We start from the raw sequence: 22,843 nt of genomic DNA, 5'->3' as shown, positions 1-22,843 counted from the left end.
AACATCTACTTTTCCATTTGTTCTGTTCAGTCATCTTTATGCTGTTCTTTTTAGACCAGTTGATCTTAACATGGATTAGATATTTTTCTACAGGGTTTTTAGTCTGATTTGGTTTCATAAAGTATTCTTTTCCAGCTGCTGGAGGACAACATCATCGCTTTTGTGAAAAATGAGATGAAAAAGCTCAAGAAGGTTCTGAATCCAGATTACCGAGAATGCTTAGAGAGTCAGATGGAAGATGAGGAGATGATGGAGGGTGAGGATGACAAGCAGAGGAGTAGCAGCAGACAAGCATTTGTGAAGATCACAGTGCACTTCCTGAGGAGAATGAATCAGGAGAAGCTGGCTGACCATCTACAGAGTAGTAAGAGGAATATTTATGCTTCTGGACTGAATTTTAGCATTTATTAATGTCTCAAGTGATTAAACAGCATGTATTGAATCACTCTTTAATCAACCAAAGAATCACTCATTCTTTGATGGAATAAAATGTTGGAATTTTTGCTGAATGATGTATTCATTGATCTGATTTGCTTTGCGTTTATTTAGAACTTTCTGCTCCAGTTCATCAACATAAGCTTAAATCTGCACTGAAGAAGAAGTTCCAGTGTTTGTTTGAGGGGATCGCTAAAGCGGGAAACCCAACCCTTCTGAATCAGATCTATACAGAGCTCTACATCACAGAGGGAGGGACTGCAGAGGTCAATGCTGAACATGAGGTCAGACAGATTGAAACAGCATCCAGGAAACCAGACAGACCAGAAACAACAATCAGACAAGAAGACATCTTTAAAGCCTTACCTGGAAGAGATAAACCAATCAGAACAGTGCTGACAAAGGGAGTGGCTGGCATTGGGAAAACAGTCTTAACACAGAAGTTCACTCTAGACTGGGCTGAAGACAAAGCCAACCAGGACATCCAGTTCACATTTCCGTTCACTTTCAGAGAGCTGAATGTGCTGAAAGAGGAAAAGTTCAGCTTGGTAGAACTTGTTCATCACTTCTTTACTGAAACCAAAGAAGCAGGAATCTGCAGCTTTGAAGACTTCCAGGTTGTGTTAATCTTTGATGGTCTGGATGAGTGTCGACTTCCTCTGGACTTCCACAAAACTACAATCCTGACCGACCCCAGAAAGTCCACCTCAGTGGATGTGCTGCTGACAAACCTCATCAGGGGGAAACTGCTTCCCTCTGCTCGCCTCTGGATAACCACACGACCTGCAGCAGCCAATCAAATCCCTCTGCAATGTGTTGACATGGTGACAGAGGTGAGAGGGTTCACTGATCCACAGAAGGAGGAGTACTTCAGGAAGAGATTCAGAGATGAGGAGCAGGCCAGCAGGATCATTTCCCACATCAAGACATCACAAAGCCTCCACATCATGTGCCACATCCCAGTCTTCTGCTGGATCACTGCTACAGTTCTGGAGGATATGCTGAAAACCAGAGAGGGAGGACAGCTGCCCAAGACCCTGACTGACATGTTCATCCATTTCCTGGTGGTTCAGGCCAAAGTGAAGAAGGTCAAGTATGATGGAGGAGCTGAGACAGATCCACACTGGAGTCCAGAGAGCAGGAAGATGATTGGGTCTCTGGGACACCTGGCTTTTCATCAGCTTCTGAAAGGAAACATCATTTTCTATAAATCAGACCTGACAGAGTGTGGCATCGATATCAGAGCAGCCTCAGTGTACTCAGGAGTGTTCACACAGATCTTTAGAGAGGAGACGCGGCTTTACCATAACCAGGTGTTCTGCTTCGTCCATCTGAGTGTTCAGGAGTTTCTTGCTGCTCTTCATGTCCATCTTACCTTCATCAACTCTGAAGTCAATTTGTTGGAGAAGCAACAAACAACCTCCAAGTGGTCTAAATTATTCAACAAACCGAAACAACAATCTCTCCATCAGACTGCTGTGGACAAGGCCTTACAGAGTCCACATGGACATCTGGACTTGTTCCTTCGCTTCCTTCTGGGCCTTTCACTGCAGACCAATCAAACTCTACTACAAGGCCTGTTGACAGAGACAAGAAGTAGCTCACAGACTAATGAGAAAACAATCGAGTACATTAAGGAAAAGATCAGAAGTAATCTGTCTGCAGAGAAAAGCATCAATCTGTTCCACTGTTTGAATGAACTGAATGATCGTTCGCTGGTGGAGGAGATCCAACAGTCCCTGACATCAGGACACCTTTCCACAGATAAACTGTCTCCTGGTCAGTGGTCAGCTCTTGTCTTCATCTTACTGTCATCAGAAGAAGATCTGGATGTGTTTGACCTAAAGAAATACTCTGCTTCAGAGGAGGCTCTTCTGAGGCTGCTGCCAGTGGTCAAAGCCTCCAACAAAGCTCTGTAAGTAAATGTGAGCTCATTTCTTTATTTTTAATGTATTTATTTAAGACAGGTAGAGACATCCACCAATTAACTGAGTCACTGATCTCTTCCTCACCAGGTTCATATCTTAAGATAAAGTGTATTCGAAATTTCACATGACATCAGGGTGTACCTGATTTATTTACAGTTGTAATAAATTAAATAACACAAAGTGTAAACTTCTACATTTCAATAATATAAAATTAGGTCTTCCTCCTTGAGACATAAATACTGAAACTTGGATTATACAGGAGCACAAGCTTTGAACATCTATGGAGGTAAACAGATTTGGAACCTGTGCACAGTCAAAGTCACTAACTCTTCTTGCAGCTCTAACAAGTGACTGCTCCACCAGCCAAGAGATATGCTTTCTCTTTCCTGGGTCTGCCCTGTCCTCCTCACTGTGTGACATGCTTGGATCACCTCATCTGGGGGGATGCCAGATGCCCAAGCATTTCAAGCTCCTTTTGATGTAGAGGATTAGCCATACTCCAAGGCCCTCCTGCTGGAAAGTGGCCGACGCCGACGAGGTGCTGGCACAGGACGTGGACGTGCAGACCGAGCAGTACCTGATGGCAGCGTGGCAGCCACAGGAGACGAGGCAGGACCAGACAAGGAAGGACCCTCTAGCAGGAACGGAAAACGGCTGAAACGGGTCCTCGGACCCTCCAGCAGGAACGGAAGATGACTGGTCCGGTTCTTCAGAACCCCCAGTGGGAACAGACGATGGCTGGCCGGGCCCCTCGGACCCTCCAGCAGAGGCAGACACAGGGTCAGCAGGTACGGAGACCCCTGGCCGAACAAATAACTGAGCACCTGGGCATCCAGGTGGGCCTAACCTCAACGGTTGGGACAGGTCTTGGCAGCGACTGGGCAGCTGCTGCTCCCACCCAAGGAGCTGATACGGGTGCATGGACCAGCAGGGCTTCAGCCGGCCTGGAAACTGAAGCAGGGACCAACTGGGCCCAAGCCCCCCTCTCCTGGGAAACAGAGACAAGTGCAGGGGAATGCTGGGCCGCAGCTGTCTTAAGAACAGTAGCACAAGGAGTCAGAGTGGCAGGATCAGAGAAGGCAGTCTTTGTGAGATTAATGCCCTGCTCTGAGTGAGCAGATAAAAAAACACTCCTTTGCAGGGTGTCTAAGATCGCCTGCATTTCAGGTGGCGAACCACCATTTCAGGTGGCGTTATGTCAGGCAGCTTGTGCTGCGAGTCCTCTGCAGCACGAGCTGGTAGGCCGGGCAGGTGAGCAGTTGGAGTTGGGGAATGAAGGTGCAATGTATTGCGAAGAAAGTCCTGTATTAGCGAGTCAAGAGAATTCAGTAGTCAGAGAAGACCAGAAACTAATGGCTGTAGCCCGCTAGCTACAGCGCAACGAAACTCCACCTCAGGAAAATCCAGCCACTGGTTACATAGCCAGTCCACGGAGTAAATGATATCCTGCCAGTTCTTCTGAGGCGGCGAGTGCTGCTGGGTCCATTGTGTGGTTGCGTTCATCTGCCTGATTTTGTTTAAGCAATTATTGCACGCTTTCTGTAAATCCAATAAACTTCATTTCACTTCTCAAATATCACTGTGTGTGTCTCCTATATGATATATTTAACTTTGATTTTTTATTGTAACAACCAACGATTTATACAGGAAAATAATGACTATTAACAAGGTTGCCCAATCTTTTGCATCCCACTGTATCTATTTCTTTGCTCATCTTACCAGAAGCCATGATTACAAAGTCTTTAAGATCCATTTACTGTTTACCATTTAAAGTCTAAAGTAGAAAACCAGTCTTACTGGGTAGCTGCCATAAGCACAGGTCCTGTAGTATAATTTACTCAAGGCATTACTTTTGTTTTCTTCTTGACAGTAACTTCAGTCAGCATTTACCTCACTACTACCTTTCAAATAGTTTGGAAAAAGTTAAATCTTATTGTGTGTTTATTGTGGTTGAAAAAGCTAAATCCACCACAAAATGCATTAGAAATGTACCAGACACAGACATCGTCCTGCCTTTTGTTGCCTTTCCACTATCATTACTATATCTGATTCACTCTCCAACATCTACAGGTGGATTGGAAAAGTTTCCATTTTCAATCAGGAACCAGAAATCCTATTTTTTTAGTACTGATCTTTAATAGGCTTCCTGAAAGTGGCTGTTCAGAAGAAAGGAGGGTTAAGGGGTAGTGTTATGGTTAGGGGCTGTTCCACGACGCTGTGTGTGATATTATTTTGAACTGGAAATTCCCAGAATAAATATTTACAAATGTAAAAGAGAAGAATACTCCTACTGTAAAGTATTGCATATTGTTGCCTGTCTAGTTACTGTCACCTAGCAACAGAATTATAAACAACAGTTATGTTTTTTTCCTTCTCTTTCTTTTTTTCCTCCACAGACTGAGTAACTGTAACCTGACAAAGAAAAGTTTTGATGCTGTGTCCTCACTTCTCGGTTCCCAGTCCTCTAGTCTGAAAGAGCTGGACCTGAGTAACAACAACCTCCAGGATCAAGGAATAAAGACTCTGTCTGCTGGACTGCGGAATCAACACTGTAAACTGGAAATTCTCAGGTCAAATAAAGTGAAATCCTGTTAACTGACTAACATAGCCAATAGTATTTGTAACTCATTGATTTTCATTACATGCTATTGTATGTTATATAATTTTTGTGTTATAGTCTAAGTCACATTAAACTGTCACATTTCTGACTTGTTTAACAAAACGTAAAAAGGACTGCTGAGAGTTCTGAAATTGATCAAGTATTGCCAGATCCAGTAACTCCTCATTACACTATGAATATACTTTAACACTAGTGTTATTTGTCTTCTTGTTCTCTTCAGAGTGAATGACTGTTACCTAGAGAGATGCTGGGAAGCTCTGTCCTCAGTTCTCAGCTCCCAGTCATCTAGTCTGAGAGAACTAGATCTGAGTAACAATGATCTGCAGGATTCAGGAGTGAAGCTTCTGTCTACTGGACTCCAGGATGAACACTGGAAACTGGAAACTCTCAGGTCAGATCAAGATTGTTTAATATAAATTAGAAATTCCAGCTAGTGTTAAAATGAATAAAACATTGCCCAATTCACTAACTTCTCATTTTACAATGAATACATTTTAACATTTGTGTTGTTTCTCACAATTCTTCAGACTGAGTGGCTGTATACTCTCACAGAGAAGTTGTGAAACACTGTCCTTAGTTCTCAGTTTCAAGCACTCTAGTTTGAGAGAGCTGGATTTGAGTAACAATGACCTGCAGGATTCAGGAATGAAGCTTTTATCTGTTGGGCTGCAGAGTCCACACTGTGGACTGGAAACTCTCAGGTCAGCTCAAGTGATATTGTTTTTATTAACCTTCACAGATAACCAATAACATAGTGGCCAATTAAGTGACCTTCTTTATCTGTTGATGTAGTTGTTTTTCAATGCAATTCAAAGTCACCTTAAATTGCCACATTTCTGACTCATTTAACATAAAGCAATACGGACTGCAGCCAGATCTAAAACAGGTTATATATTGTGAAAAGCTACTAATGCCTCATTTTATCTTGAATAGACTGTAAGATCAGTTTTCTATGTTATTGTAATTCTTCAAGACTGAGTGGCTGTAGCCTCTCAGAGAAACGGTGTGAAGCTTTGTCCTCAGTTCTCAGCTCCCCATCCACTACTCTGATGGAGCTGGACCTGAGTAACAATGACCTTCAGGATTCAAGACTGAAGTTTCTGTGTACTGGACAGCAGGGTCAACACTGGAAACTGAAGACTTTAAGGTAAAATAAATTGATAATCTGTTTCATTTGTTGAAAAAAAATTAAAAAGCTAATTAAGTGACCTTCATCTACACGTGTATGCACTCATTTTTACATAAAAAATGACACATTTCTAACTCGTTTAAAATAAGGCAGAAAGTCAAGAAACAGATCAAATATTGTCAAATCAATCGACTCTGTATTGCACAATAAATATACTTTAACACCAATATTATTTTTTTTTCTTTTTTTCTTCTTTTTCATGTTTTTTAGACTGAGTGACTGCAACCTCTCAGAGAGAAGCTGTGAAACTCTGTCCTCAGTTCTCAGTTCGCAATGCTCTAGTCTGAGAGAGCTGGACCTGAGTAATAATGATCTGCAGGATTCAGGCGTGAGGCTTCTGTCTACTGGACTCCAGGATGAACACTGGAAACTGGAAACTCTCAGGTCAGCTCAAGATTGTTTAATATAAATTAGAAATTCCAGCTAGTGCTAAAATGAATAAAACATTGCCCAATTCACACTTTTTGAACTGCAGAGTCCACACTATAAACTGGAAACTCTCGGGTCAGATCAAGAGACTTCTTTAACGTTAAACTCAAAGAATTCCAGGCAGTCCTGATATATTGTTACATGTTGCCAAATCTGGTAACGCTTCATTTCTCAATTAATGCACTTTAATACCAGTGTTATTTGTCATTTTGTTCATATTCCTCAGACTAAGTGGCTGTAGGCTGTCAGAGAGAAGCTGTGAAGCTTTGTCCTCACTTCTTACTTCCCAGTTCTCTAGTTTGAGAGAGCTAGATCTGAGTAACAATGACCTGCGGGATTCAGGAGTGAAGCTTCTTTCTTTTGGACTGCACAGTCCACACTGTCAACTGAAAACTCTAAGGTCAGATCAAGTTACTTGTTTAATATAACGCAATAAGAATTCCAGCCAGTGCTGAAAAAGTTTAAATAATGTCAAAACTAGTACCTCTTCATTGCACCACGAATATACAGGGTGGGCCATTTATATGGATACACCGTAATAACATGGGAATGGTTGGTGATATTAAAGTCCTGTTTGTGGCACATTAGTATATGTGTATATCACACACTGATAGCAACACCGCAGGAGAAATGCCAGCACAGGCATCCAGTATCCGTAGTTTCAGGTGCTGCACATCTCGTATCGTCACACCATAGACAATTGCCTTCAGATGACCCCAAAGATAAAAGTCTAAGGGGGTCAGATCGGGAGACCTTGGGGGCCATTCAACTGGCCCACGACGACCAATCCACTTTCCAGGAAACTGTTCATCTAGGAATGCTCGGACCTGGCACCCTAATGTGGTGGTGCACTATGTTGCTGGAAAAACTCTGGGAACGTGCCAGCTTCAGTGCATAGAGGAAACACATCATCATGTAGCAATTTCAAATATCCAGTGGTCTTGAGGTTTCCATTGATGAAGAATGGACCCACTATCGTTGTACCCCATATACGACACCAAACCATCACTTTTGTTGTTCCAACAGTCTTGGAGGGATCCATCCAATGTGGGTTAGTGTCAGACCAATAGCGGTGGTTTTGTTTGTTAACTTCACCATTCACATAAACGTTCATCACTGAACAAAATCTTCTGCGTGAACTGAGGGTCCTGTTCCAATTTTTGTTTTGCCCATTCTGCAAATTATGTGCGCCGATCTGGGTCATCCTCGTTGAAATGCCGCAGTAGCTGGAGTTTGTAAGGGTGCCATTTGTGAGTAGCTAATATCCGCCGAAGGGATGTTCAACTAATGCCACTCTCCAGTGACATGTGGCGAGTGCTACGCTGTGGGCTCTTGCTGAATGAAGCTAGGACAGCCACTGATGTTTCTTCATTAGTGACAGTTTTCTTGCATCTACATTTTGGCAAATCCAACACTGAACCAGTTTCACGAAACTTAGCAAGCAGTTTGCTAACTGTAGCATGGGAGATGGGTGGTCTCGTAGGGTGTCTTGCATTGAAATCTGCTGCAATGACCCGGTTACTGTGTTCACTAGATATCAACACAATTTTGATCCGCTCCTCACGTGTTAACCTCTTCGACATGTCAATGGCTGTGAACAAAGAGAAACTTGTAAATAACTCATAAAAGAATAAAGTTACGTTGAAACCAAGCACCCCGTTGTTTTTCTTGTGACATTACCAATAAGTTTGATGTGTCACATGGCCCTCTTCCTATTGAAAAAACAAAAGTTGTATCCAAGATGGCCGACTTCTAAATGGCCACCATGGTCACCACCAATCTTGAGGAGTTTGCCCCCTCACATATACTAATGTGCCACAAACAGGACTTTAATATCACCAACCATTCCCATGTTATTGTATTCATATAAATGGCCCATCCTGTACTTTAACAAAGGTGTTGTTTGTTTTCCTGTTTATAATTCTTCAGACTAAGTGATTGCAGACTGACAGAGAGAAGCTGTGATGCACTGTCCTCACTTCTCAGCTCCCAATCCTCTAGTCTGAGAGAGTTGGACCAGAGTAACAATGACCTCCAAGATTCAGGAGTGAAGTTTCTGTCTGTTGGACTGCAGAGTGCACACTGTGAACTTCAGACTCTTAGGTAAGGTTTCAAGTCTTTTCACTAATGACCATTTAAAACTTGAATTATATTCGTTCTCAAACTGCTTTTTTCATGTAGAATATTTTTTATAGACACGAACTGTTAAATAACCTTGTTGTCTAACATTAAACATTCCATTTTCTATCATTTTAAAACATATCAATGTTGATCTTAAATGTCCTCTAAAATGTTTATTTTATGTGTACCCAAAAACACCGCTCAGGTAATTTCATGTGCGATGTCTGTATTCCCCTGTTGTGAAGTTCCAGTTCTAATTGTTTCAGTGTCTTTAGCTTTAAATAAAATACCTGCTGCTGCTTTGTATTGTACTGACAGACTGATAGTATGGATGTCTTTGCATTAGAGGGCATATAATAAAGGAGATACTTTTTTTAAAAATTGCAATAGCTTAAGATGGGTGCAGAGTTTGTGCACCAGACACATGTTGTTAATCCACGTTAATGGCACTGTTGGGGAATAATAGGCTTTAGCTTCTTCTTCGTCATTAGAACACAATAGTCTTTTACCTTGCATTTCTTTTATTAAATCCAGTTTGCGATTCTCCATTTTTGTTCTCCAGAAAGTGCACATTGGACAGCAAACAATATAGAAATGCAGGCCTGGGGGAATCAGCAATTAAGCCTGACACAGTTTCCTCCTCAAGCAAACATTTACATGGTTTCTTCCACAACTTGTGTTGCCTTTTGCAGCAGAGAGAGATGGTTTGAGAGTCTGCTGTTGTTTGTAGGTATTCCAGATAAAATCCCCAGATGGTGGACTGTTTTCGATTGAAGAGCCAAGAAGAATTTAAAAGACTCAGTCCAACAACTATGGACTAACTGCTTCAATCAGATGGTACTAGACTAAATATTTTGCACTTTCTTTCTTTTTCATTTAACTCCCAACTAATCCAAGCAGATGGCTGCCCTCTCTGAGCCTGGTTCTGTTGCAGTTTCTTCTTGTTAAAAGGAAGTTCTGTCTTTCCGCTTTCACCAAGTGCTGCTTAGAGGAAATCGTCTGAAGGATAGGGTTTTCTGTCTAATATCTTATTAGTCACTTGAGATGACTAGTGTCATGTGGCCATCACATTAGTTGAATGCTGCAGCAAGAGTACGACGTGAACTAGAAAGCGAGAGCATATGTCACCTAAAATTTCTTCTCACTGGCTCCCTGTTAAATCCAGAATTGTCTATGGAACCAGCTTCCAGTTGGATTTGGGAGACAAACATCTCCTCTTTTAAGATTAGGCTTCAAACTTTCCTTTTTGCTAAACCATATAGTTAGGGCTGGATCAGATGACCCTGAATTCTCCCTTAGATATCCTGCAATAGGTTTAGGCTTCTGGGGGATTCCCATGTTACACAGTGTTTCTTCTTCACTCACCTTTGTCACTAATGTGTATACACCTCTCTGAATTTGTTTTCTCTATATTATTGTAGGGTCTTTACAATATAAATATAATGGGGCGACCGCAGCTCAGGGGGTTGGGAAGCGCATCTGCCGCCGGTTTGATCCCTCTGTCCTGCTCTCTGTCCTGGTTGTTGTGTCCTTGGGCAAGACACTTTACCCTACCCTACCGCCTACTGGTGATGGCCAGAGGGGCGCGATATGGCAGCCTCGCTTCTGTCAGTCTGCCCCAGGGCAGCTGTGGCTACAACTGTAGCTTGCCTCCACCAGTGTGTGAATGTGAGAGTGAATGAATAGTGGAATTGTAAAGCGCTTTATAAATGCAATCCATTATTATTATTATTATTATTATTATGATAAAGCACCTTGAGGCACCTGTTGTCATTTGGTGTGATTTGGTGAATTAAATTACTGTGAATTGTGGCTTTAACAAAAAAACAGAAAACAAATACTTAAAAATCAAACCCTCACCTTCTTCACAGATGGATTGTTATTTGTGTGTCTGTAGTCTATCAGGCTGTCAGATCACAGAGGAAGGCTGTACTTCTCTGGCTTCAGCTCTTAGTTCTAACCCCTCCCATCTGAAAGAGCTGGACCTAACCTACAATCATAGAGGAGACTCAGGAATGAAGCTGCTGTCAGCTGGACTGAAGGATCCACATTGGAGACTGGACACTCTCAGGTATTGATGAAGAGGTTGAAGAGCTGGAAAAAAAATTATGTGTTCTTTAAGTCCCTTTCACATAGGATGTGGCATGCAGTCTTATGTCACGGTGCCGATTCCACTCTGCTTGTACATGATTTGTATCCTTATTCATAAAGAAGGAAGCTTTGTAACTGTTCCTACTAGCGAAGAGTGTGTCATTTGCACAACACTGCTTATCTCCCGAGGTCCCCAGAGCCGTTTAAATGGAATTGCTTACTCAAAGACTCTGGAAGTCCTTATATATGCATGTAAACTTGTCATAAAGTTCACTGAACTCTGTGATTGAACTTAGTGTGGGATACCGTCATTGCGCGGCACAAGCAATAGAAATGAATGAATTTCAGAATGCTGTGCATGCTGTGTCTTATGTGAAAGGGCCTGTTTGTTTCATGCAGATGTGACATGAGCAGTCAAACACACAGGACAGAAAGACAAGTGTGTTTTAAAAATAAAATTAACACTACAATTGAAGAAAACTAATACAATTATTAAAATTAAAAAAATAAAAATATAAAAGTGATGCATAATATGTTTTTTAAAAAAAAATTAAACAAATAATAAATAAAATTGGAGTTCAAATCACAAGGTGTGAAAATTCTAATTCATGAATCCACCCATCTTCTTACTCTTATCGCGGGGGCAGCATCAGCCATTTGTGCTGCTTCACAAATCAGCTGCAAACTACTCCAGTGTGAGTTCGAGGCCACCACCTGATGAAGCCAACAAAACCACATCATCTGCAATTCTCTCTTGCTCTTGACGAAGGCAGTCACACTTTTCTCCTCTCCTCCTCCTCCTCTCCCTTAGCTTCCCTGCTTAGCCTCTTGTGTCCTAGTCTTGTGTTTTTTGTATTACTTTTCCCTGGAACAGTCTCTCACAGTCTGTTCTCTAAAACCTAAAAGAGGAATTATGGATTTGATCAACTGGTCCCTGAATGCAATTGACACCTTTTTCTCAACGAGAAGTCTGGGCTCAGGTGAGCCTGAGTGCTGAAGATATCTACCTATTCGGAACCATGATAACAGGGTTCTTGCTGATCGGAGCTGGCTTGGCCCTGGCTTATCGAAGAATTAAGAAAGCGGAACCGGCTGTTCAAACCCCCACAAGGCTGCCCGCTGGGATTGAAACAATGGAACGAGACGTGAGTTCTCAAAATGGGCTCATTGAGTGCAGCACGGATAAGATCTTGGAGAAGCTTACGGCTGCCATGAATACTCAGAATAAGACCTCTGAGCGCAAACTGGATTACATCTTGGAGGGGCTCGCTCGGAATAACACCTCTGAGTGCAAATTGGATCACATCTTGGGGCAGCTCACTGTGGTCGTGAGTTCTCAGAATCGGCTCTTTGAGCACAAGAATGACAACATCACGGAGCGCAAGTTTGATAACATCATGGAGAAGGTCACGGCTCTCCAACGGGAGATTGAGAGACCGGTGTTGGACTGTTAGAACAGCTTTGAAATTCTCATGAGTTGTTCACACTAAAGAAAAAACCACCATCATAATGTGGCTATGTGGTCTCAAGGCTGGAGCTGAACAAAACGATAACGACTGTGTTTAGACTGTTGTTCCCATTCTATGCAAGGCCACCTGGGTTGGCTGGAAGACTGTTTACTTAGCCTGGCAGGGCGAAGGATACTGTCTCAGCTGAACTCTGGACATACACACACACACACACACACACACACACACACAGACATATTTATACACATGCTGATGTACACTCATCCCCCCTCCCCCTCCAAATGCCTTTGACGCTTATTCCCTTCCGATGCTGACGGTGGATCATGGAGACCAGCGCATAGGCTGCAGGCCCGGATGTACTATCTACATTTGCTGTCTCTCACCCTTTACCCATCCCTGTTGCTTGTCATGTGTTTCTTTGGTGTATTAAGAGTTTTTTCATGTGCTATGTGCAGAGGTGGGGTTTTTTTTCTGTTCTCAAACTGATCTCCCTATTGGAGCTCAGTCTGGGGGGAGTTATTTTTTTCTCCTTATCTTTCCTCATGTGGTGCATTTTCCATTGTTATACCTCTCTGACCTGTCTTCCCCATGTGATGTTTTTGTGTAATGTATGTATGGTCGGAGGGTAAGATGGCGCCGCCATTGTGTGCAATAGGTCGGCAGCCTTAACATGAAATTTCCCCTTGTGGGACTAATAAAGGTATCTTATCTTATCTTATCATCTCCAAAAAGCAAAGATGAGACCTTGAGACCACCCAAGTGGAAGCTTTCCACCACCTGGCTATGCCTAGAAATTCTGTCCATAAAAATTACAAACAGAATCTGTGACAAAGGGCAGCCCTGGCGGAGTCCATCACCCACCGGAAATGAGTCAGATGTACTGCTGGCTATGTGGACCAAGCTCTTGTAATGGTTGAATAAGGATTGGCTGGCCCCTAGCAATGGGCCAGACACCCCATACTCCCAAAGAACGTCCCACAGGACACCCTGAAGGACACGATCAAGTGCCTCCCTCAAGTCCACAAAGCACACATTGACTGGTTGGCAAACCCCATCACGCAGCTGTAGAAGAACATGAGGATGTCAACATCCACTCCAGCTCTTTTCAGCTTCCTCAGGAAAGAAAGAATGGTCCAGGTGATCCAGGAGAGAAGGACAACTGCTGCCTAAGTGATGTTCACATCCTGGACAGGGAGAAACACTGGTTTGAGCAGGGAGTCAAGGAGGCCATTTATGTGAAAAGGGAAAGACCATCTGAATCGAGGAGTGGGCCTACGTGTACATCTTTCACCATCTTACAATGCTGTGATTGCAGCCATTCCCCATCTTTCTGTGAACGGTACTCATGGCCATTGATCAGTAGTCTTTGATCAGTTTTTTTTAACTTTGGTTGTTGAACAATAGTCCGTTGACCAAGTTTCCAAGCAGCAGCAGGAAATCGCACATTTGTCTTCTAATACATGGTGCTTGGATCCTACCAACTCCAGCTGGCAGGAGGCAACACCCCTGGGCTCAGGTACTTAGAGTGTAGCTGAAGTGGAGCATGGCAAGAGAGGTAGGCTACATGCTAGGCTAAAGGCTAGAGTCACACGACCACCTCTGCCTAGCCTTTTATTAGCTAACGTTTGCTCTCTTGAAAACAAGACCAACGAGCTGAGAACCAGGATAACATCTCAATGTGAGATCAGAGAGTGCTGTGCTCCAATTTTTACGGAAACCTGGACTACGGTGAGCATGCCAGACTTGGCCATACAGCTACAGACACACTCGGTGCATCGTGGAGACCGTACATCTGCCTCGGGTAAAAAGAAAGGTGGCGGTGTATGTATTTACATCAACAACAGATGGTGTGTGGACACTCAGCTGGTGGAGAAACACTGTTGTGTGGACATCGATACAATAAATAAAAAGGGTCTGCACTTCACCATCAGCACGATGATGAAGTGCAGACCCTTTTATTTACCAAGGGAGTTCAATGCTGTGTTTCTGCTGGCTGTTAACATCCCGCTGCGGTCTGATCGGACCACATCGCTAGGACTATTGCATGACGTCATCAGCAAACATGAGACTGCTCACCCAGATGCTGTGTTTGTTGTTGCTGGGGATTTTAATCACTGCAACCTCAAGACTGTGCTTCCAAAATTCCATGAATATGTGAGCCTTCCAACAAGGAATAACAACATCCTGGACCATGTCTATGTAATGGGGCGCAATGTAAGGGGCGCATACAAGGCAGCTCCTCAAACGAGCCCCCCAGGAAGTAAAATTACTAACGTTTGGAGTGAAGAGACTGATTCGGGGCTTTGAGGGTCTGCTCTTCAGAACAAACTTCAGAGCTAAGTTTGCTGACAACGCAACCATCATCGGCCTGATTACTGGTGGAGAGGAGGCTGCTTACAGGAAAGAGGTGGCTCAGCTGGTGTCCTGGTGCCTGAAAAATAATCTATCCTTAAATGCTGAGAAGACTGAGAAGATCATTATTGACCCAAGAATGAGGATAGACCAGCACACCCCACTATGCATCAACAGGACTCAGGTGGAGAGGGTGAAAACCTTCAAATTCCTTGGCACCCACATCAGTGAGGATCTCACCTGGACCCATAACATACGGCAGATCATCAAGAAGGCTCAACAACGACTCGTCTTCCCAAGGAAGCGGAGAAAATTTGGATTAACCTCCAAATTTCTCAGCAACTTCTATAGATGCACAGTGGAGAGTATCCTGACAAACTTCATCACAGTGTGGTATGGGAACAGCACCACTCAGGACAGGAAGGCTCTCCAGCGTGTCATCAAAACGGCACAACACATCTGTGGAGTACCACTCCTACCACTACAGGACATTGACAACACTTGAGTCAGGAAAAGGGAACACAATATCATCAAGGACTGCACCCACCCACACCACACACTGTTCACACTCCTGGCATCTGGCAGATGCTACAGGAGTGTGAAAGCAAGACCAACCAGACTAAAAAACAGCTTCTATCCACCAGCCATCAGGCTACTGAATCACTCACTCTGTCGAACTGTTTATCCATAACTGTAATTTGCAATTTTGTACACTTACACACAAAATAATACAAGTGTAATTACCCCTAACCTGTAAATTTGCAATTTTTGTACAAATCTCTACGTATACACCCTAATATTGCATATTCTGTATATATTATCACTGTGACAGTGTTGCAACTACTTGCACTTTAAATTCTGTTTATACCCATGAGCTCCAACGTGTCCAGAACTTTGCTGCCCCTATTATCACCAGGACCCCTTCTATTCACCACATCACCCCTGTCCTGCAGCAGCTTCATTGGCTCCCGGTCAAATATCGCTACAATTTCAAAATACTTTTGTATACATTAAAGGCTATTCATCATCTCTCCCCTCCATATCTCTCTGATCTGGTTCAGATCACCATCCCATCTCGGAATCTCAGATCTCCTTCTTCTTCTTTTCTCTCTCTCTCTGTCCCCTCCCCCCTGACTTGTCACCATGGGGAGCAGGGCTTTCAGCTGCTCTTCTCCTCGACTCTGGAATTCCCTACCTCCTGATTTAAGAAATATCTCTTCCCTCTCTCTCTTTAAGTCCAGACTGAAAACTCACTTGTTCAAAATAGCTTGTCCCACATAACCTCTCCACTCTGCTATTTTAAATTTGTTTTTAGTCTTATGCTTTTATGATTGCGTAAACTGCTTGCTTTTATGTTGTTTTTATTATTCTGTTATTGTTATTATTATTATTATTATTATTACAAGATTTACAAACCACTGTTTTACTATTGTTAATTTCTTTTAGTTGTGTGAAGGGTACCCGCAAAGTAAGACTTTTATTGCGCTGCTTAACCATTTGTGTTTTGTGGTGTAAATGACAATAAACTTCTTGAATCTTGAATAAATGACGTATGGATTATTCACTCTTAACTGAAGCGGTGCCAATCTAAAAGTCATGTGTCAGGGCAGCTAAAGGTCACACAGAGAATAGTCTCTCCATTTGAAATCACAACACTGATCAGCCATGCCTTGACTTTATTAATTTCTTTCTGTAGCAACCAATTGAACAATTGTTTCAAAGACAGATCCAGGATCAGTCCAAATCATCACATATGAATTTGTGAAAATGTTGGACTGTTCCTTTATCAGTGTCTAACAGTATTTTTATGAGAGTGGTGTAATGTCCATGCGTGCTGAAAGACTGTGCTGTGCTGGTCTGACCCCCCCCCCCTTTCAGGGTGGAGCCTGCTGGAGTCCAATGGTTGAGAGCCAAAGATCTGAGGAAGGGTATGTTTTTAATGTGCTTCATGGAAGCAAACCAGCACACATTAAACAATCTTAATATTGTCACATCATCAAAGAGTCAGGGTATAAATGGATGATGAATCAATAACTGCACCTGGATTGTGTTTGTTCTCTCCATCAGATTCCTGTCAACTCACAATCGACACAAACACAGTCAATAGATACCTGAAACTGTCTGACAACAAGAAGAAGGTGACATGCGTCTGGGAACGTCAATCATATCCCGATCATCCACACAGATTTGATCCCAGGTATCAACTGCTGTGTAGAAATGGTCTCACTGGTCGCTGTTACTGGGAAGTGGAGTGGAGAGGAAATGTTTATATATCAGTGAGTTACACAAAAATCAAAAGGAAAGGAAAAAGTAAAGACGGTTTGTGTGGATGGAATGATCAGTCCTGGAGTCTGTACTGCACTGACGATGCTCCTCGTTTTGTTAGGCACAATAAAATAAGAACATTCATCTCCTCCTCCTCTTCAGTCTCTAACAGAGCAGCAGTGTATGTGGACTGTCCTGCTGGCACTCTGTCCTTCTACAGAGTCTCCTCTGACACTCTGATCCACCTTCACACCTTTAACTCCACATTCACTGAACCTGTTTATCCTGCGTTTGGTTTTTGTTCTCCTGGATCCTCAGTGTTTGTCTGCTGAGTGTCACCCTGTTAGAGAAACACTCTGGCTGTTGAACAGATAGTTCAGTCTGTAGATGTGTGTATTACAAATGATTACTTATGAAGCTACTAGAGGTGGGGTCAGGCACTGAGGATCCAAACCCTGTTTCATTCTATTGAAGAAGACTGGTTTGAAACACTGTATGACATCCCCATGACGAATGATGTTTGAGGCTTCGTACTTCACAATGAAGACACTGAAAGTAAGGTGACTGATTCAACCTGGTCTCCCACAATAATTTATAATTACTTTTGTGTTGAATTTGGAATAAACAACATGTGTGAATCATTGGAAATGTGTATCTGCTGTTAGATTTGTATTGTCTGTATTGTCATTTATGCTTAGAAATATCTACTTATATGTTCTTAGAGTTTTATAATTAGGTGTAGATTGGTAGAGGTTTGATCCTTAATAGTTTGCAAGCTTTGTGTGCATTCCAGAGCTCTCTGACTTTCACACCCACATTTTAGGAGCATGGGAGAGGTCGTACCTTGTCTTATTGTTTTATGGTAGAATAAACGTATCTATATCTGTTTTAGGCTAAGTGCCTTTTGTTTAGATGGACGGCTCTGGGGAGTCTTCCTGGGGTCACAGTTTGACCCCACACACACACACACACACACACACACACACACACACACACACACACAAGGTATTCTTTGTTCACATGTATACCTATGTAAGCCGTTATATGTTAATGACCCTATGCATATTCAAGTAAGCACAATAAAAGGAGTGCTATGGGGAACCTGGCTGAGAGTCTGACGGAGGTCAAGTGGGTGGAACGACACTTGGCTCCAGGCAGGCCTCCCTCATGCATGAGTACTACAAAGAACTTTGCCTACTTGTGTCTTGTTTCTGCTGTGTAGCAAATTGTCCTGAACATTCCAGCGAATAGGTTTATGCTACAAACCTATCATCTGCTATAACTGCAGTTGACCACTAGATGTCACTAGTAGGGTCTGTCTTTCAGGCTTTAAAGCTTTTTTCTCAGTACAATCAGAAAGCATCCTCAAAAGCTTCTCGAGGCTTCATCTACACATCTACAGAAACTACGATTATTCAAGATCCACATGTGTTGTTTTTTCTTTGTCTTTCTCCACTTACGGATATTCAGTGTGAACATTTATGTTGTGTTTCACTGAAGCTCCTATAACAACCAATTCCTCTGAAATTCCATCAAGTCTGAGCTCATTAAAATGAATTCAAATATTTTATTAAAATTCTTAATCTCATTTTTTCCAGCTTGTCCATATACTCTTACTGACTCAATTTTGGATCTCACAAAAGGAGCTCTCAAAAGGAGCAGATATTCCCAGTAAGGGTTTTATTTGGGTTTATGGCGTCTTTGCTCCCAAATCCTGGGAACAGACAGACTATGTGGGTGTTCTGTGTTCCTCCTGTATCCGAGGTTCAACTAAAGGATGGACTCTCCTTTCAAGCACCCTGGCATAGACTTTCCCAGAAAAGCTGAGGAGTGTGATCCCCCTATAGTTGGAACACACCCTCCGGTCCCCTTTCTTAAAGATGGGAACCACCACCCTGGTCTGCCAGAGGCACAACCCCTGATCTCCATCCAACATTGTAGAGGTGTATCAACCAGGACAGCCCTACGAGATCCAGAGCCTTCAGGAACTTGGGGTGGACCTCATCCACCCCAGGGGCTCTGCCATCAAGGAGTTCTTTAACTGCCTTAGTGACCTTGCCCCCAGAGGTTGGCGGGTCGTCCCCTTTGTCCCCAGACTCTGCGTCCTTCACAGAAGACATGCCAGTGGGATTAAGGAGGTCCTCGAAGTATTCCTTCCACTGCCTGACAATTTTCTCAGTCGAAGTCAGCAGCGCACCACCCGCACTATACACAGTGCTGGTAGAGCACCTCTTTCCCCATCTGAGTTGCCTGATGGATTGTCAGAATCTCTCCTAGGCAGTCTGAAAGTCTTTTTTCACAAGTTTTTCCATGGCCTCTCTGAATTCCTCCCAAACCCGAGTTTTTGCTTCAGCCACTGCCCGAGCCTTGCTCCGCTTGGTCTGTTGGTACTGATCAGCTGCCTACGAATTCCCACAGGCTAACCATGCCCGATAGGACTCCTTCTTCAGCTTGGTGGCTCCCTTCACCTCTGGCATTCACCATGTGGTTCAGGGGTTACCACCGTGACAGGGACCAACCACCTTGAGGCTGCAGCTCAGTGCAGCGGCTTCAGCAATGTAGGTGCCATGGTCCATTCGGACTCAATGTCTCCAGTCTACCTAGGAATGCTGTTGGAGCTCTGCCGGAGGTGCGCGTTGAAGATCTTGTGGACTGGGGCCTCTGCTAGACGTTCCCAGCACACCCTCACTATATGTTTAGACACGTCAGGTCTGTCCAGGTCTGTCTCCCCGGCCAACTGATCCAACTCACCACCAGGTGGTAATCGCTTGACAGCTCAGCCTCTGTCTTTACCCAAGTGTCCAGAACATGACCACAGGTCTGGTGATACAATTACAAAATCGATCATCAACCTGTGGCCTAGAGCGTCCTGGTGCCACGTGCACTTATGGACACTCCTATGTTCAAACATGGTGTGCGTTATGGCCAGACTGTGGTTTGCATAGAAGTCCAACAACAAAACACCGCACAGATTCAGATCTGGGAGGCCGTTCCTCCCAATCCCACCCCTCCAGGTCTCACTGTCCTTGCTCACATGAGCATTGAAGTCTCCCAGTAGTACAACAGAGTCCCCAGGCAGAAGACACCTGGGGACCCCAAGAAGGCTGGGTACTTCAAACCGCAGGGAACAAACCCTCTCATCCACTGGGAGAAACCCCAACATACAAACAGCAAGCTGAGGGGATACTAGAATACCCACCCCAGGTCGCCGCCGCTCACCAGGGGCAACTCTGGACTGAGACAGGTTGCCGGTTCGAGCCCCGGCTCGGACAGTCTCGGTCGTTGTGTCCTTGGGCAAGACACTTCACCTACCGCCTACTGGTGATGGCCAGAGGGGCCAATGGCGCGATATGCTGACCCTTGAAAAGATATAATAAAATATTTCCAAAAATGTCAGGGGTGTACTCACTTTTGTAATGTAATGTAATATTATTGTTTAAATTGACTAAGTAATTATTTAATGTTGCAATTATTTATTTAATTTTCATATTTTTGGTCTACAATATCTAATTTTCTACTTCTATAACTGGACAAAACTTTGCGGGAACTTTTTGGGTGTGAAAACCTTTGAAACGTTTTGTCTAGCCAAACAGTCACTGTGGAAACAATTAGCTCAGCCTGCATTAATGCTTCTTGACATTCAGCATCCACCCTTCCTCCTTTTCTGTCTGTCCCTCAGGAGGAGAAGGAGGAGGATGATGATGATGAGGAGGAGCAGGAGCTACTTGAATTTCCCAGTTTGTAATAAAACTCTGTAAACTTGTGACAGCTGTCGGTGTGTGCCTATGCGTCCTGACCTTTTTAAATACAGGTCTCATCTAAAAAACTCCTAATCGCATAAATAAAGTTTTAATATTATCTCAAGCTCTGAATATGCGCTCTTCTAACATGTGGTCATACTCACTTCACTGTCAGTTTGACACTGATCCAGAGTTATTATAATCATATAATAATACAGGATCTAACATTCCATCTCCTTCACTCAGAGTAAACCCATTATAGACCATATCTTACTTTACAGTTAACACTCTATTCTTCATGATTTATTCAGCCTAAAAATGTTCTAGTCCTGTTCAGTGGTAGACATGAGCACAGGTAGACTCTGTCATAAACCTGCAGTGTACAGGCAGGAAAAACGACCCAAATGCAAACTCACGGAGACAAAAAATGTCAACTCAAAATACATTACCTTATTGCAGGCGTGGAGGTGATACAGATACAAATAAACTAAACTGAGATAATCTAGGAATATAAACTCACAGGGGAAAAACACACAGAGACGCGGACATAAATACACAGAAAGATAACGAAGTACATGAGAGCACACAGGAAACACAGCTGACATGAATAATCATAATGAGACAGGGCAGGAGCAAACACAACATGAGGTACACTGACAGGAGACTATCAAAGTAAAACAGGAAGTACACAGAGAAGCAGAATAGAGGGGAAGAGAGAAAACAGGAGCACGAGGGAGAGCACAGACATGACGGGCTAGGGAAACATTATGGACTAAAAGTCAAGGAGGGGAAACATAGCACAAGAACTCAGAATTAAACACAGAGGGGAAATACACAAGGCGGGGGGGGGGATCCAATAAACAAAACTAAACAGAACACACTGGGAAGCATAGAATAAATCCTTAAAATACCAAATGAACTTAACATAATTCAAAATCACAAGAAAACTGAGAATGCTGGGTCAAAATGACCCAGGACCATGACAGACTCTAAATCAGAATGATTTGAGGGTTATGAAACCAAATCCATGTAAAGGGAGGATTTTTGATGGGATAAACGAGAAGAAAAAAGGGATGATTATTGGCACAAAAAGAAGAAAAGTGTGGGATTAAATTAGTTCACACTTCTTCCTACCTCTTTTTAAACATGTTAAATTATTTATTAGGATTATTCTGTTCTCCTTATGCTGTTTTGATTGATTTCTTTTCTTTCTCTGTTGTGGTTTTATTATTTTAATAAAATAAAGGCTTGTAAATGGCGCGATATGGCAGCCTCGCTTCTGTCAGTCTGCCCCAGGGCAGCTGTGGCTACAACAGTAGCTTGCCTCCACCAGTGTGTGAATGTGAGAGTGAATGAATAGTGGCATTGTAAAGCGCTTTGGGTGCCTTGAAAAGCGCTATATGAAATCCAATCCATTATTATTATTATCTTCAAAATGAAAGCACACAAACAAACATTAATAAGCCAGAGGTTTTAGACCATGCCTGATAAGTAATTGGTTTCTGGGTTTCTTTGAGTCTAAGAACAAAGGCTTCTCCTAAACTGCTGCACACCATTGAGCTGACACATCTTTCTGGTGTGTAAAGAATAAACACAGATGTTAAATGTTTTTGTTTACTGTATGACATGCACGTATGAAACACTCATCCATATTCTGATCCTCAGAAACATTCAGCCTTCATAAACCCACAGCTGATGAGAGACATGGCAGCAGCACAGGAATATGACTGATTCTGAAGTATCTCCAAGTTTAAGAACAAATGCACTGACAACAAGTGCTGTAAATGTTTTAGTTAAGAGGGTTTCAGTGTAAATGATCACAGAGACGGCCTTCATTTATAAAAATCAATAAATCAGTCTGGACTGTCTCATGTTTTGCTCTTGGACAAGCTTCCTCGAATCTAAATCTGAAAATAGATGAAAACTTCTGGAAAACTGAACTAATACAAAACACAGTTCTCTCTCTGAGTTAGCAAGTTATATTTATAATAAAATATAACTCGCTGACTGATTACATGGAGAAAAAATATCAGGATATGGAGCTTTTCATTCACAAAGGCCAGCTGGACACAGTCTTAAAATTTCCCATCACACCACTGTTGGAGTTTTCCAGTCTCAGTGTTCAACACCATGAGCAACGAGCAGCATCTTCATGATGTCTGTTAAAGGCTTTTATGCTGAAAAACCATCCGTCCATTCTCTTC

The 22,843-nt window shown here is 42.9% G+C and overlaps 1 protein-coding gene across 2 annotated transcripts; it reads left to right on the top strand.

The window, feature by feature from the left end:
• The first annotated feature begins 1,463 nt into the window (after positions 1–1,463).
• Positions 1,464–17,547, top strand: LOC100705899 (NACHT, LRR and PYD domains-containing protein 12-like). Of its 2 annotated transcripts, XM_019356285.2 has the most exons (11): positions 1,464–2,350; positions 4,760–4,933; positions 5,204–5,374; positions 5,511–5,684; positions 5,957–6,130; positions 6,383–6,556; positions 6,828–7,001; positions 8,588–8,704; positions 10,620–10,793; positions 16,513–16,562; positions 16,702–17,547. In XM_019356285.2, the coding sequence occupies exons 1-11, from the start codon at positions 1,482–1,484 to the stop codon at positions 17,229–17,231; spliced, it is 2,781 nt and encodes a 926-aa protein (XP_019211830.2). In that variant the 5' UTR covers positions 1,464–1,481; the 3' UTR covers positions 17,232–17,547. The 2 variants fall into 2 exon arrangements, with proteins under 2 accessions (XP_019211830.2, XP_025761202.1); XM_025905417.1 differs by lacking the exons at positions 5,511–5,684; positions 5,957–6,130; positions 6,383–6,556 and having other exon boundaries at positions 8,531–8,704.
• Positions 17,548–22,843: the final 5,296 nt, after the last annotated feature.

This window comes from Oreochromis niloticus, linkage group LG3 (genome assembly GCF_001858045.2).
Source record: "Oreochromis niloticus isolate F11D_XX linkage group LG3, O_niloticus_UMD_NMBU, whole genome shotgun sequence".
Classification (NCBI taxonomy): Eukaryota; Metazoa; Chordata; class Actinopteri; order Cichliformes; family Cichlidae; genus Oreochromis; species Oreochromis niloticus.
This window is presented reverse-complemented; position numbering and strand designations above follow the sequence as displayed.

What these genes read in the sequence shown, in the direction of transcription:
- LOC100705899 (XM_019356285.2), top strand. Translation starts at nt 1,482, where the DNA reads ATGTTCATCCATTTCCTGGTGGTTCAGGCCAAAGTGAAGAAGGTCAAG. An exon ending in TGGAAACTGGAAACTCTCAG is followed by an intron (nt 6,557 to 6,827) that starts GTCAGCTCAAGA and finishes CATATTCCTCAG; the next exon opens with ACTAAGTGGCTGTAGGCTGT. An exon ending in TGGAGACTGGACACTCTCAG is followed by an intron (nt 10,794 to 16,512) that starts GTATTGATGAAG and finishes CCCCCCTTTCAG; the next exon opens with GGTGGAGCCTGCTGGAGTCC.